The 12360-nt window shown below is 42.7% G+C and overlaps 1 protein-coding gene across 3 annotated transcripts in view; it reads right to left on the reverse strand.

Annotated features, from left to right (window-relative positions):
• The window catches only part of LOC124143481 (sushi, von Willebrand factor type A, EGF and pentraxin domain-containing protein 1-like), a 35961-nt gene that overhangs the window by 11913 nt on the left and 11688 nt on the right, over window positions 1–12360 (reverse strand). For all 3 annotated transcript variants that reach the window (XM_048388849.1, XM_048388848.1, XM_048388847.1), the window contains exons 9-18: window positions 11865–12113; window positions 10432–10632; window positions 8915–9103; window positions 6401–6696; window positions 5326–5635; window positions 5027–5188; window positions 4401–4562; window positions 3333–3528; window positions 2463–2650; window positions 1276–1449 (exon numbers count right to left, since the gene is read on the reverse strand). In XM_048388849.1, the coding sequence (XP_048244806.1) occupies window positions 1276–1449; window positions 2463–2650; window positions 3333–3528; window positions 4401–4562; window positions 5027–5188; window positions 5326–5635; window positions 6401–6696; window positions 8915–9103; window positions 10432–10632; window positions 11865–12113 (2127 nt within the window). The remainder of the gene's footprint in view (window positions 1–1275; window positions 1450–2462; window positions 2651–3332; window positions 3529–4400; window positions 4563–5026; window positions 5189–5325; window positions 5636–6400; window positions 6697–8914; window positions 9104–10431; window positions 10633–11864; window positions 12114–12360) is intronic.

Below are 12360 nucleotides of genomic sequence, written 5' to 3' on the forward strand. Positions count from 1 at the left end.
CTTTTGCGTAACAGGTACATTATGCTATTACTGAAACAGATTTCTCACAATAGTGACCAAGCCTCCGATTTAACTTCAGACGACAGTTGTTTTGATGTTTGTGTTTGTTTGTAGTTTGTTTGTTGTCTAACGCGACACGCAGCAATATTCAAGGTATATGAAGGCCGTCTGTAAATTATCGAGTCTGGGCCAAAGAATCCCGTGATTGACATCATGAGGATCGATCTACGCAATTGGGATCAATGACATGCCTCTTACGACAAGCATGGGTTGCAGCTGAAGATCAACTCTTAACTGCTTTGTATTTATGCGGTAGTGTATGTGTTGATATTAGGTTTGTCATATTTCAATGTCTTCAACATGACCATCCAATCTCATTAAAATCAGATCTTAGTTCTCGCTACCACTAAACAAAGTTCTGAGGAAATCCCATTAGGGGTCACGTCAGAACGACCTTTCATCAGACCAATCAGAGCGTCGCTTACCAAATCATGAAAGTGACAGTCGGAATGTGATTTCTAATCATGCAACCTCGAAAACTTTAAAACGGGGTATTCCGAAAGATAGCTACGGGCTTAACGACTGAATCTATACAATCTAGACCATATATTAGCCATTTGATAATGTTCTTTTGTTCAGGTTTCAATTTTTTAAGCGGGAATTTGTCAAAAAAAGTTTCGAAGCGTAGTCGCCAATTTGAAATTAGTGCCGTAAAGCACGAGAAAGCTGCCTTCTGATTGGCTAAGGTCGATTCTTGTCAGTAATGCCATTGGTCGGTCAGAGTTCGCGAAATTTCGGTCTGACGTGGCCCTTAATGGGATGTCCTCAGATCTTTGTTTAGCGGCAGCGAGAACTAAGATCTGATTTTAATGAGATTGCATGACCATCGATACATGATATACAGGTCTTACATACACTGGCTAAATGCAGAACCCGATGTTTATCATCCGCCTCCGTTCTCTAGCGGACAATGCGGAAGGTCGGGGTTTCGATCCCTGGCCGCGTCATACCAAAGGACGTTACAAGATGGTACTTGTTGTTACCCTGCCTGACGCTCGGCATTAAGGCAATAAAACAAGGGCTGGTTGGCTCTGAGTCAATGTACTGTGTCTGAGTTGTGTATTCATGTTAAACGGCTGCATGGTATCGCAGGGTGCTAGCGTTTTAGTCAGGACTAGTACAAACAGTCTCACAAAGAGAAACGTGCATGCACGTCGCTATATTAGCTCAAAAATCTTAAAGTCACATAACCTTTAATCATTTGTTTTAACCTACTTGTGCATGAACTGGGAACTATGACCTTGACCTTCTCTGGTGTTGCAGAACTCATATTTCCTAAGGACACGACGATATCGACGTCTTTAGTGACGTCACATGTTGCCGCCATTGCTGATATTTCATTGGGTAGAAGAGACCGTTTTATCAGGTTCATGCTTCTGACTGCAGCTCCTGTAACACAAAATGTATACCGTCAGTGAGTGAGTCAGTTGGGTTTCATGCCGCTTCATTCTCTATTCCAGCAATAACGGCTGACGGCCGGGAACACAAGAATTGACTCCACACATTAATATTGTACCAATGTCGGGAATAGAACCGGGGCTTAGGTGCAATGAGCCAGCACTTTAACCATAAGGCACACAGTGTACACAGTGATCAAAACAAACCCGCCGAAGAACGCAGAGACAACAAAGTCACTGAAGCTAGTCTTAGACGACGACTCGTAACACATCTCTTGTTGGGCAGATTGTATGCAATTCAAATGACGATTTAGCCTTTGACATTTTTTAACCTCCGGAAATGTTAAATGTTACCGGTAAGACTCGTATTTGTCTTCTGAAGAATGTTAACAATGCATATGTAAGAACTGTCGCGAAAATAAAGAGAAGGCCATGTATATGCATTAACACTACATTAATTCAATATGAATGAGTGCATATTGTTTATGCCGCAAACAACAATTTCACAGCTTTTTTAAGATGATCAAGTTAAAGAATCTGACAAGGTACACCAGTGGTTGATAGCATGGGCAGCAACCCGAGCCGTCGGGTACAATCACTCATTATCGACCAGGTCAAACATAGTTACAACCCTGTTCTTTTTATGTTCGACTATTGCGACAAATAAGCATTTCTATTACATAAAAGCTCCCTGGAAATTCCGGATGAAAACGGATCCTATCAAATCATGCTTGTCGTACGAGGCAGCTTAATAGATGGTGGTCAGGCCTGGTGACTTGGTTTATTGCGTGTCATCGTATCCTGACGGGGTTGATCGATGCTCAGAATGTCATTCACTGGTTTTTCTGGTCCAGATTCAATTATTTAAGCTGGAATATTGCGGAATTCGGCGTTAACATTAAACAACAAACGAACATCGATAAAAGATAAGGTCTATATCAGTAGAATATGTATTTATTTCAAACCACGACGTCTTCCCTTTTGCATGTGTATGTCAACGATTACCTCCTACTTCGTCGACGTTCACTTCCATCGTTGACCCAGCCGCTAACACTGGGGAGGTGACCATCGTCGTCATGGATACCTCTTTGTCTCCCCTAAAGAGCGTCAACGCACTGCTGTCCCCAGTGTAGGCCAAGGCTAGGAATGTCCACGCTTCGGTTTCCATGGTGATGCCAGACATGATCTCTGTACTATAAGTTAACAAAGAGTTGCATGTGTGGTATTGCGCATTTTGTCTGAGAGCACACGACATAAAATCAGCTTGAAATCGGTGTACGCATGCGCCTTTACACCACAGCATATGCATGGTACAGAATCTGTACAGCGAATATTGCTACACGTTAGGCGCCGCGATTCGCTGTGCAGAGTTGCGTCTCTTTAGCACGCCAGAAACTTATGATTGTGGCTTCGAATCCTGGTTCACCGCGATTATGTTTCTAGGTTTGTCAGCACCATACCCGTGCTCGTGGGTTTCACCGAAGTGGTAAACGTCTGAGACCTGCATCGCTTCGGGCATTCCTCCCACATTAAGCTGACACGCCGCGATATAACTGGAATGCTGTTAAAAGCACCCAACTCACTCATAAATTGCTTTAACCATTATCCATTTCGTATAGGGACCGATCAACACTTTTTGACGTTGCATTTTGTAAACAAATGTTACGTCAATTCATTAACAAGTATCGGGCTTTGCAGATGCAGATGAAAAAAGCTTGTCTCAATCTAAAATCCCAGCCCTCCCCGTCTCCTTACAAGGTAATATCAAATGGTCGGTTCCTCTACGGCCAAGATCTGATTCTCAAATATTGTTAGATTTAGATTTTAGAGTCCACGTTGTAAGGTAAAGGTAAACATTAAGTTTGACACTCTCACCCGTGAACAGACACAGAAATCAGGTTTCCAATGCTCATGTCCAGCTGATCTCCAGCCGATGCCTCTGTAACTTTGATGGACATTTGGGCCACAGATTTAATCTTGATCCACAGGGTCAAGGTGAAGTCATTGGTTGCGTCAGAGAGTTGATTCCCTGTGGTCAGACTGCAAGGTCCTTCAACTGCCAATTCATAAGCTGCAAAAGGCATGTAAAACGTGTGACTAAAAAGTTATTAATAAAAAAATATCTGAATTACAACTCTCATTGCCCGTTACTGAGTTCACCGGAGCCACAGTTGTCCCAGTCATCGCAATTCAAAGTGTAGAGTTGTGTCCCTTGGGCACGCCAGAAACCTACGACTGTGGGTTCGAATCTCGGTTCGCCCCGACAATGTTTCCAGCTTTGTGGTAAACGTCTGAGATCTGCATCACTTCTGGCTTTCCTCCCACATTAAACTGAAACACCGTGATATCAGTGTTCGAAATGAGCGCCTGCCCGTAGGCCCGTGGGAGGTAGATCTCGTGTTGGGCCCGTACTTTTAAATTCGTATGGGTCCTTACGGCCTGATGTACAATCAAGTGTCTATTTAATTGTTACAGTAAGATGCGTTTTTTAAAAGGGGGCCTGAAGAGTTTAGACATGACCTGCAGCTTTTAAAGTATATGGGTCCTGACTGTAGTCTGGTAGATTATGCTATTTCAAACACTGTGTAATATAACTGGAACGTTCAAAGCGGCGTTAAACTCAACTCACTCGCTCACTGTTGTCTTCACTGACGTGAAAACGAAACTTATTTTCCTATAATATGGAAACAGCGAAACCTCGTTATTCTCGACGGCTCCGGAAATAAAGTTCCTTTAACTATATTTAGATATTAACAACCATCATGAGGAAGGTTTTTATTGAGCACGGAATATCTACGAAACAAATATATATTTTTGGCATATAAATGAACCACACGTATTTTATTTCTTTGAAACGCAACAGATATAACAATTGTGTCAAAGTAAAGTTCTGGTTATAAATGTATAATGACAAGGTGGTCATGTGATTAAGCTGCTACCTACACAGACACTGTTGTGGGTCAGTAGCCCCAGTCGTCTGTGTCGTCGTTCCCGGCGAGCACGTGAAGCACTCAGTTCCGTTCCCTGCAGGATGAAACTCCCCTAACCGACAGGGGGCGCAGGGCTCCACACCGTGTAGAGAAACATGTCCTGGTGTGCAGATGTCTGGAAGAAACCAACGATCACCATGAGGCTTCCGTAACACGTTGTATCAACGATATTTGGTATTGATTCAGAAAAATATGCTTGTGACAGGCTTGGCATAGCGTACAGTGGACTCGTAGACATTTCTTACGATCATTGAAAGATTTTGTCGCGTATATCATTACTTTGAGCAGGATATTGTTACTCTTTTCGCAAACACTTGGGGTCATCAGTGATTCTCAGTCATCCGTTCACAAACAATTCACCACTATTTTGCCTTATAGTGCCAATTTAATCGGTTTAAGCGGATAATCGAGGCTGATTATACTCTGGCCTTGACGTCATATATTTCCAGGTGGGAATGTTGCTGATAATATCACGGGCTTATCAGTCCTGGCATGATTTGCAGGATAAATCTCCTGATTTTTTAAAGATGTATTTCCTGACTGCAACTTAAGCAAACAAAATTGATGACATGCACTGACCGAGACAATCACCGAGTGACCTTGACCCTTCGCTCAGTGACGTTGAACCTTCAGGACAAGGCTTGCACGCGAAGCTGTTATCTTCATCCTGATAGGATCCCGCTGGACACGTGCTGCAGTCATCTAGAATGGCATTGTACATCATTCCCGTCGGGCATACAGCTGAAAATACACCAAAGGCCAAAGCAGATTAACGTGTGACGCGTGACGTCGGTTGGACGCTGAAACGTACAATGGACTCTTTTAGCAGACATTTCTTATCGTTATTGAAAGTGTTTTGTTTCTCTTATGTCTCTCACCACAAGATGCAGTTTGGATCTTGGGCCACATGCCCTCCCCACACACCAGGTTTATTCCCCCGGGATAGTAAGATTCATCGACGCGGGTCTCATATCCGGATATTGTGGGTTGGAAGTCACCGTTGTTTGCCATGTCGTTTACGACGGCGGACAGCGTGTCTAGAATAGACTGGTGGTGATCTATACAATCATTGTCTGACATCTCGCCGCAATCGAAAGGTATGAGGAAGTCCCATTTGACGATAACGGCGGTTATTGTTGCTCGGCGCTCCCGGTCCTGCGTGATCACGTTGTATGCTTCCGGGTCTCTCTAAGTAAATGTGAAAATGAATGTCAAGGTCATATACACTATTGGCCAAAGACTCGATAATTAGAAAAAAACAACCTTGATTTTTGAATGTAACAAGGTTTTAATTTCAAAGCAGAAATTTCTGGTGTAAACAATCAGTAATATCTAGAGAACACACCATTAGCTGCCCGTGGAAGATTCGATTAAAGTCGAATTATCCCAAGTGCAAGACATACGACTTGTCAGGATCACTGATTTATATACACCCATGCGCATAAGTATTGTCAACCCTATACTAAGACGCACACACCTTGGGGTGACGATATTCATAAGCATACTAGGTATATTAGGTCAAAAGAGTATTATTTTTATGGGTCTTAGATGAGGCTTACCGATTCGTACAGTCCCCATCACTGGCCCGAACAGTACAATTATCGGATTCTGGAGGACACGCGTAGTTGTACAGTATTAAAATGCAATTTTCGCAGCGATGCATGTATTTTCAGTAGAATGCTGTTTAAACTGCACTTTACAAGCCCAAAGGGCCTTATAATCACACGCACGCACGCACGCACGCACGCACGCACGCACACACACACACACACACACACTGTCACCAACCAATATGTGCCTCACACAGCCTTCTCACACCCATCCCACACTCTGCCACCTACCAATGTGTAATTCACACAGCCTCCCCAGAAACCCCTGGGCACAGATGCATGTGCACTTGTTGTCATATGCATTCATTTGTCATTCATTTGGGGGGAAGCAAGTAAGAGGAACCTGAAAATGACGCGGGCGGGGACGATCTCGAGTTGAAATGCGAAACAAATCGAGGCCTTTGTGCGCCCTAGGTCTGTTGTCTGTTTCGCGTTTCTTCCTCCCCAGCTCCCCGCACGTGACGTCTACGTTCTCCACAGAACACTGCGCCCCACTACACACGTCAGTAAAGGAAGAAGAATTCTGCATAGCCTTCAGGTGGTTTTCTTTGATCTCGAGCAATGTATCTTCATCCCCGCAGTCCCCCGTGTAGTACAACATCTCCGCCAGGTTTTTCGCCCTACCAGGACGATATTCGACTGTAAAACCATATTGATAATCATATGTTAACTTCAGACATATATCATGAGTACGATGTTTGTCTGTGAAACCATATTAATAGTCATATGTAAATTTCAGACATATATCATGAGGACGATGTTTGTCTGTGAAACCATATTAATAGTCATATGTAAATTTCAGACATATATCATGAGGACGATGTTTGTCTGTGAAACCATATTAATAGTCATATGTTAATTTCAGACATATATCATGAGGACGATGTTTGTCTGTGAAACCATATAAATAATCATATGTAAATTTCAGACATATATCATGAGGACGATGTTTGTCTGTAAAACCATATTAATAATCATATGTTAATTTCAGACATATATCATGAGGACGATGTTTGTCTGTGAAACCATATTAATAGTCATATGTTAATTTCAGACATATATCATGAGGACGATGTTTGTCTGTAAAACCATATTAATAATCATATGTTAATTTCAGACATATATCACGAGTACGATGTTTGTCTGTGAAACCATATTAATAGTCATATGTAAATTTCAGACATATATCATGAGGACGATGTTTGTCTGTGAAACCATCTTAAAAATCATATGTAAATTTCAGACATATATCATGAGGACGATGTTTGTCTGTGAAACCATATTAATAGTCATATGTTAATTTCAGACATATATCATGAGGACGATGTTTGTCTGTAAAACCATATTAATAATCATATGTTAATTTCAGACATATATCATGAGGACGATGTTTGTCTGTAAAACCATATTAATAATCATATGTTAATTTCAGACATATATCATGAGTACGATGTTTGTCTGTGAAACCATATAAATAATCATATGTTAATTTCAGACATATATCATGAGGACGATGTTTGTCTGTAAAACCATATTAATAATCATATGTTAATTTCAGACATATATCATGAGGACGATGTTTGTCTGTGAAACCATATTAATAGTCATATGTTAATTTCAGACATATATCATGAGGACGATGTTTGTCTGTAAAACCATATTAATAATCATATGTTAATTTCAGACATATATCACGAGTACGATGTTTGTCTGTGAAACCATATTAATAGTCATATGTAAATTTCAGACATATATCATGAGGACGATGTTTGTCTGTGAAACTATCTTAAAAATCATATGTAAATTTCAGACATATATCATGAGGACGATGTTTGTCTGTGAAACCATATTAATAGTCATATGTTAATTTCAGACATATATCATGAGGACGATGTTTGTCTGTAAAACCATATTAATAATCATATGTTAATTTCAGACATATATCACGAGTACGATGTTTGTCTGTGAAACCATATTAATAATCATATGTAAATTTCAGACATATATAATGAGGACGATGTTTGTCTGTAAAACCATATTAATAATCATATGTTAATTTCAGACATATATAACGAGTACGATGTTTGTCTGTGAAACCATATTAATAATCATATGTTAATTTCAGACATATATCATGAGGACGATGTTTGTCTGTAAAACCATATTAATAATCATATGTAAATTTCAGACATATATCATGAGGACGATGTTTGTCTGTAAAACCATATTAATAATCATAAGTTAATTTCAGACATATATCATGAGGACGATGTTTGTCTGTAAAACCATATTAATAATCATATGTTAATTTCAGACATATATCATGAGGACGATGTTTGTCTGTGAAACCATATAAATAATCATATGTAAATTTCAGACATATATCATGAGGACGATGTTTGTCTGTAAAACCATATTAATAATCATATGTTAATTTCAGACATATATCATGAGGACGATGTTTGTCTGTAAAACCATATTGATAATCAAATGTTAATATCGGACATATATTTCCATCAAACAATATTGCCGTGGTTAGAACAAATGAAATCTTGTAATTTAAACATATGTTGTGTTAACTATAAAGAGTGGATATACTACATTTCCGCCAAATTGCGGCGTCGTTGACAACTTGACCCTGCATGTGCCCACGGCATTTAAAACACGATGACAAAGTTACCGAAGTGACGTGAAGACAACATTGACCTGAGATCGTAAACAACGAACACTGGTTTGGGACGTTGAGATTCAAACCTGGATCTAATGTGGTTGTATGGTATTGAATAATTGGCAACAGACGAAAGACGCTAACAATGGTCACGCGTTCGTCGAGAGTAAAATAAACCCTGTTCCTCACGTGAACAGTCCTTGACAGTACTCTCCGGCCGCCAGGTCCCTGTTGAATAGCCACATACGTACAGCTCCGGGACTGTGTGGGGCACGTCGTATTTGTCGTTACAATGCATGCTGCAGAAGGAACTCGCTAAGTTGGCGTCACAAGCAAGAGCACCATTCTCGGGCAGGTCGAGGTCGGGACATGGCCTTTCTGAAATGACAGTGATTGTGAAAATATTTTCTTCCAAGCCTCAAAACTCAATTTACTGAGAATTGTTCTTCCTCAATCGTCCACATACTAATGCCAAATATATTTTACACGGATTAGAATGATTGCCATATCATATGTGGTTAAATGGAAAACATAAAATATCAAAAGCCATTAAGTTAAGTTCTTCTTTTCATCCTCAGGATATCCCATCAACAGATTCGTCCAGCGGTTTTAGTTTGGCAGTCATGCCTAAGAGTGAGTACTGTTGGTAATTAAACATTATAGGGTTCAGACAATGATGCCGCTGGTATGGACTGAAATGAAGGTCTGAAAACAGAAAGTGATCAATAAAATGATGACATCGCGTCCCAACTCTCTGCACGATGATGACACCGCTTCCCAACTCTCTGCACGATGATGACATCTAGTCCAAACTCTGCCCGATGATGACACCGGGTCCCAACTTTCTGCACGGTGATGACACCGTGTCCCAACTTTCTGCACGGAGATGACACCGGGTCCCAACTTTCTGCACGGAGATGACACCGTGTCCCAACTTTCTGCACGGAGATGACACCGGGTCCCAACTCTCTGCACAGAGATGACACCGGGTCCCAACTCTCTGCACGATGATGACACCGGGTCCCAACTCTCTGCACAGAGATGACACCGGGTCCCAACTCTCTGCACAGAGATGACACCGGGTACCAAATCTCTGTACGATCATGACACCGGGTCCCAACTCTCTGCACGATCATGACAATAGATCCAAACTCTCTGCACGCTCATGACACCGGGTCCCATCTCTCTGCACGATGGTGACAACAGATCCCAACTCTCTGCACGCTCATGACACCGTGTCCCAACTCTCTGCACGATGATGACACCGGTTCCCAACTCTCTGCACGGAGATGACACCGTGTCTCAACTCTCTGCACAATGCTGACATCGTGTCCCAACTCTCTGCACGATCATGACAACGGTTCCAAACTCTCTGCACAGAGATTACACCGTGTCCCAACTCCATGTCCCATGACACTGTGTCCCCACTATCGCTGCAAGATACCAGGTCCAAACTCTCTGTACGATGACCTTGCTGGCGCCGACTCTCTAATTGGAAGTCAGAATTCTTTACCGTTTATCACCATCCAACCAATGTCTTGTTAATACTCCTCATTTTGTCGAAGAGTCTGAGAGTCCATTTAATACAGCCGAAATGGCGACAGGCTTCATTAACAGATACAGGCCACCGGTGTTGAAGTCGCAATAAATTGTTTTGACAGATTGTTGTGCGGCGTTAAGCAATAATTACTCACTCACTCACTTACCTTCACAGAAGGGTGTGCTGCCATTGTATTCCCATTTGGTACTAGGTGGAACTGAGTTCTCCTTCACGCAGGTCATCAAGTTGGATCCATTCAGTAAGGCTCCCATGCACCCGATAGCACACTCCGATCCATACATATAGTCATTGGTACACTTCAACCACATCTTGTTGTCTGGGAGCGATGGAGGACTGCAGGTGAGGGCTGAAAGGAAACAAACCTATAAACGTATCTTAGACAATGGCGATGTGAATCAGTGGGCACATGTGTGAATGCAAAGGTAAGGTGGTAAAATGGGGTTTAACGTCGAGTCCAAGATTATTGCACATATATAGCTACGTGCATGTACGTGTGTGTGAGCTGCTTGTACTAGTCAGGACTAATGCCTAATACATAGTTCTAGCCCACTGAGATACCGTGCCACAGTTTAACATGAATACCCTACTCAGACACGGTATACTAACTCCCAGCCGACCAGTCCTTGTTTTAGCGCCTTAATGCCTAGCGCCAGACAGGGTAACAACAAGTACCATCTTTTAACGTCTTTTCGTATGACGCGGTGGGGATCGTATCCCAGACCTTCCGCTCAACGGGCGGACGCTTTACCACTAGACCGTGAATGCAAAGTGAGTGAGTGAGTTGGGCTTAAAGCCGCTTTTAACAGCATTCCAGTTATATCACGGCGTGTCAGCTTAATGAGGGAGGAAAGCTCGCAGTTCTAACACGTTTACCGCAAACCCAGAAACATAATCGGGGTGAACCGGGATTCGAACCTACAATCATAGGTTTCTGGCGTGCCCAAGGCACGCAACTCTCCACACCAAATTGCGGCGCCACAGACGACTGAGCCACCCGTGGTCCCCGTGAATACAAAGACTCCACATATATACGATAGTTGTGCTTGAACACTGTCCAAGTTATTAGACGACAGTGTCAACTTGAATCGGGACATGCGACAAGTTGTAAACGTTCACCATGAACAGAGGACTGGTGCTGACAAACCTAGAAACCGGGAACTGAGCCACCTTGGAGTGAGTGAGTGAGTGAGTGAGTGAGTATGGTTTTACGCTGCTTTTTGCAATATTCCAGCAATATCACGGCGGGGGACACCAGAAATGGTCTTCACACATTGTACCCATGTCGGGAATCGAAACCGGGTCTTCGGCGTGACGAGCTAACGCTTTAACCACTAGACTACCCGCCCGCCCGAGCCACCTTGGAGACATGTCGCATTCCGACAGGCTTACAAACCACATGATGGCCGTCTTGGTGACCATCTCTGATTCGAGCCCTCACTCATGTGACAGTGCAGTTGAATGTTCTGGTGGTGGAGTATCACCAAGTACAAGTATCACCAAGCTATTATCATAATTAGCCGAGTAAAATCAACCGTATGAACGAACGGGCAACGGCAAAAATGTAAATAGTTCACTCACTTTGGACCACGACGTTAAATGTGCACATTGCCTCGTTTCCAGAAGGGTCCGTTGCCTTGTACGCGATGACTGACGACCCAGAAAACATCGACCCTTGCGGTAACCCCTCGACTTGTGTTACAGTGACGTTGCCGGCGTTGTCCGTCGCTGTGATGTCGCCCCATAGTCCAGCTGTTAAAGATGTGCCCTGATCCGCAAACAACATGATGCTCACGGTGGGACAGTCGTCAAAGACTGGAGCCGCGGTATCTGATGGATGGAACAGTGTCATCGGACAGGGTTTGTTTGTTTGTTTGTTTGTTGTTTAACGCCGCGATCAGCAATATTCCAGCTATATGACGGCGGTCTGTAAATAATCGAGTCTGGACCAGACAATCCAGTGATTTATATCAGCGAGCCTGACCACCCGATCCCGTTAGTCGCCTTTTACGACAAGCATAGTCGCCTTTTACGGCAAGCATGGGTTGCTGAAGACCTGTTCTACCCCGGAATCTTC

This window comes from Haliotis rufescens, unplaced genomic scaffold (genome assembly GCF_023055435.1).
Source record: "Haliotis rufescens isolate VD_foot unplaced genomic scaffold, xgHalRufe1.0.p SCAF_8, whole genome shotgun sequence".
Taxonomy (NCBI): domain Eukaryota; kingdom Metazoa; phylum Mollusca; class Gastropoda; order Lepetellida; family Haliotidae; genus Haliotis; species Haliotis rufescens.